This window comes from Sminthopsis crassicaudata, chromosome 2, assembly GCF_048593235.1.
Source record: "Sminthopsis crassicaudata isolate SCR6 chromosome 2, ASM4859323v1, whole genome shotgun sequence".
NCBI lineage: Eukaryota > Metazoa > Chordata > Mammalia > Dasyuromorphia > Dasyuridae > Sminthopsis > Sminthopsis crassicaudata.
In genome coordinates this window covers 658,050,094-658,052,330 of record NC_133618.1, presented here as the reverse complement: position 1 = coordinate 658,052,330, position 2,237 = coordinate 658,050,094, and the positions used below count along the sequence as shown (strand labels likewise).

Here is a 2,237-nt window from a genome sequence, read left to right as displayed (position 1 = left end):
AGTTAATTTTCTTGAAAATGGGTGCAGCAGTGACATGAAAGCCACCCAGCCCAGTTAGTTCCTCTGCTCACCCCTGCCCTCAGTGCTGCAGTTCACCCTGGCCCCTGGAAGGACAAGCCCAAACTTTGGCCAGCACCCCCTTCAGTGGCAGACTGGACTCCTTGAGGAGAGGGCCCATCCTCCTGCCCCCAGGCCAGCTCACCCTTAGGCCACAGCACTATCCAGCAGCCTCCCGGCTCTAGTCATTAGCCCTGAGCAGCCATTCTGCCTCAGAGCAGCCCTCAGTCTCCCAGGCCGGAAAGCTCACCCCCCACATCTCCTCTTGAGTGACTCTTGGTGTGTGTGGAGCGGCTGCAAGGTGAGAGCCCCCTCGTGCCCCATGAGGGAAGCTGAGGGCCTCTGGGGGAGGGAGGGGGTTCAATCCTGTTACCTCCCTCAGGGCTCGCTGCTGAAGGTGGTCTTGGAGGATTACCTACGGCTCAAAAAGCTGTTTGCCCAACGTATGATGCAAAAAGCAGCCTCCTGCCAGTCCTCCATCTCCGAGGTAGCAGGGCGGGCGGAGGGGCAGGGCAGTGTGTGTGCCCCGGCTCTGGGGATGCCGTGTCTCCTTCGTCCTCCCCCCCTCCCCGCCACGGAGCCTGTCCTTTCTACCTTCTGGCTTGGATTGTTTCAGGAACGGGTGTTTGGGGAGCTGGAGCTGGTTGCTGACTTGTGTTCTTTGTGCCAGGGGGGGAAAGAATGGGAGCTGGGAGACGGGGACGGTCTGGGGAAAGTGCAAAGTGTGCCCAGGCGGCCCGTGGGGGGCTGAGCAGTCACCCACGCTGCCTCCTCCAGCTCATCCAGACGGAGCTGGAAGATGAAACAGGCGACCGGAGCCTGGGCCAGGGCAGCCTGCGCTTCCGCCACAAGCAGCCCATCGAGCTGAAGGGGCCGGACGGGATCCACGTGGTGCACGGAAGCACTGGCACCCTCCTGGCCGCCGACCTCAACAGCCTCCCCGAGGACGATCAGAAAGTCCTGGGCCGGTCCCTGGAGACGCTGACGGCCGAGGCCGGGGCCTATGAGCGCAATGCCCGCACCGAGTCCGCCAAATCCACCCCCATGCACAAGATGCGGGAGGTGATCATGGAGAGCCCACTGGAAATCACGGAGTTATGACTAGAAGTGGCATCGCTGGTGTGAGGGCCCTGGGGCCCAGCCTGGGAGTGGGCAGGCGGCTCCCGAGACTGCATGGCGGGGTCGCCCCAGAGCAGGGGAGCCGAGGCACCTCATCCAATCTTCGGGGGGGAGGGCCCGGGGAGGAGGGGTCCCGGCTCAAACCCTCGGAATCGACCTCTCCAGACTTTACTTTTGCCAGACGCTCATTCAGCATCTGATCTTTACATTCATAAAATTTGTTATTTTTTTAAGAAAATCAAACAGATCTATTAGCATCTACAGATGGCATCGGGGAGCGTGGCCCTCACTCGTGGGGGTCCGAGAGTTTGGCAAACAAGGACAAGGACAAGAAGCTCCAGGCTTTCGCTGCCCTCTCCTCCTTCGACCCCAGCCCGAGCTCATCCATCCCGCCATCCGGGAAGGGAGCCATCGGTTGGGCGAGGGGCGTCCAAAGGAGGAAGACAGCGATTGCCCTGAAAGCTGGTCTGACCTACCTACCTACCACCCCATCCTAGCACCTTAATCTAAGTTAAATCCCACTGCCTTTTAACCCATCCATGAATCCATGCCCATGGTGGCGGCCCTGGAAGAGGTAGGAGGGCCCAGGAAGGAGCATCCCTGTTTCCACTTTGCTGGACTCCCAAACACGTACAGCCGACGAAGCGAGGCGACTGAGGTTCCCCAGGCTTGGAATGTCGAGTGTGTGTTGTGTAATTTTAAAAAATTAATCCATCCCTCTGACTGCCCCCACCTCACCTCAGATTCATTTCTCAGTAGTCACTGTTGAAAGTTTTCGGAATGGTCTGTTTAAACAAAGGAACCGGAAATACACTCTGGATTTGGTAAATCTCACCTGTGTGGTCTTAGGTGGTGGGCAGGGGAAGGGGGAGGGGAAGACTTCACCTCAGTCTCTTCACTGACCTTCAGGAGACTTGGGCTGGTGGGAGGTTAGAGAGGGGAGGCTGAGTAGGAACATAAAAGACTGCAGAAGTCACTCTTCTCTGCACTGGGCTCCTATTCCAACCAAGGGGAGATTTTCACATCCCTGTGATGGATGAATTATGCCAAACAAAAGTCTC

General features: G+C 58.2%; 1 protein-coding gene across 1 annotated transcript in view; it reads left to right on the top strand.

Annotated features, from left to right (window-relative positions):
• Positions 1-2,002, top strand: part of CDH23 (cadherin related 23) — a gene marked incomplete in the record, with an annotated part of 580,971 nt that extends 578,969 nt beyond the window's left edge. Inside the window, 2 exon segments of the mRNA XM_074284882.1 lie at positions 243-544; positions 835-2,002. Of these exon segments, the coding sequence (XP_074140983.1) occupies positions 243-544; positions 835-1,158 (626 nt within the window).
• Between the last annotated feature and the right edge of the window lie 235 nt (positions 2,003-2,237).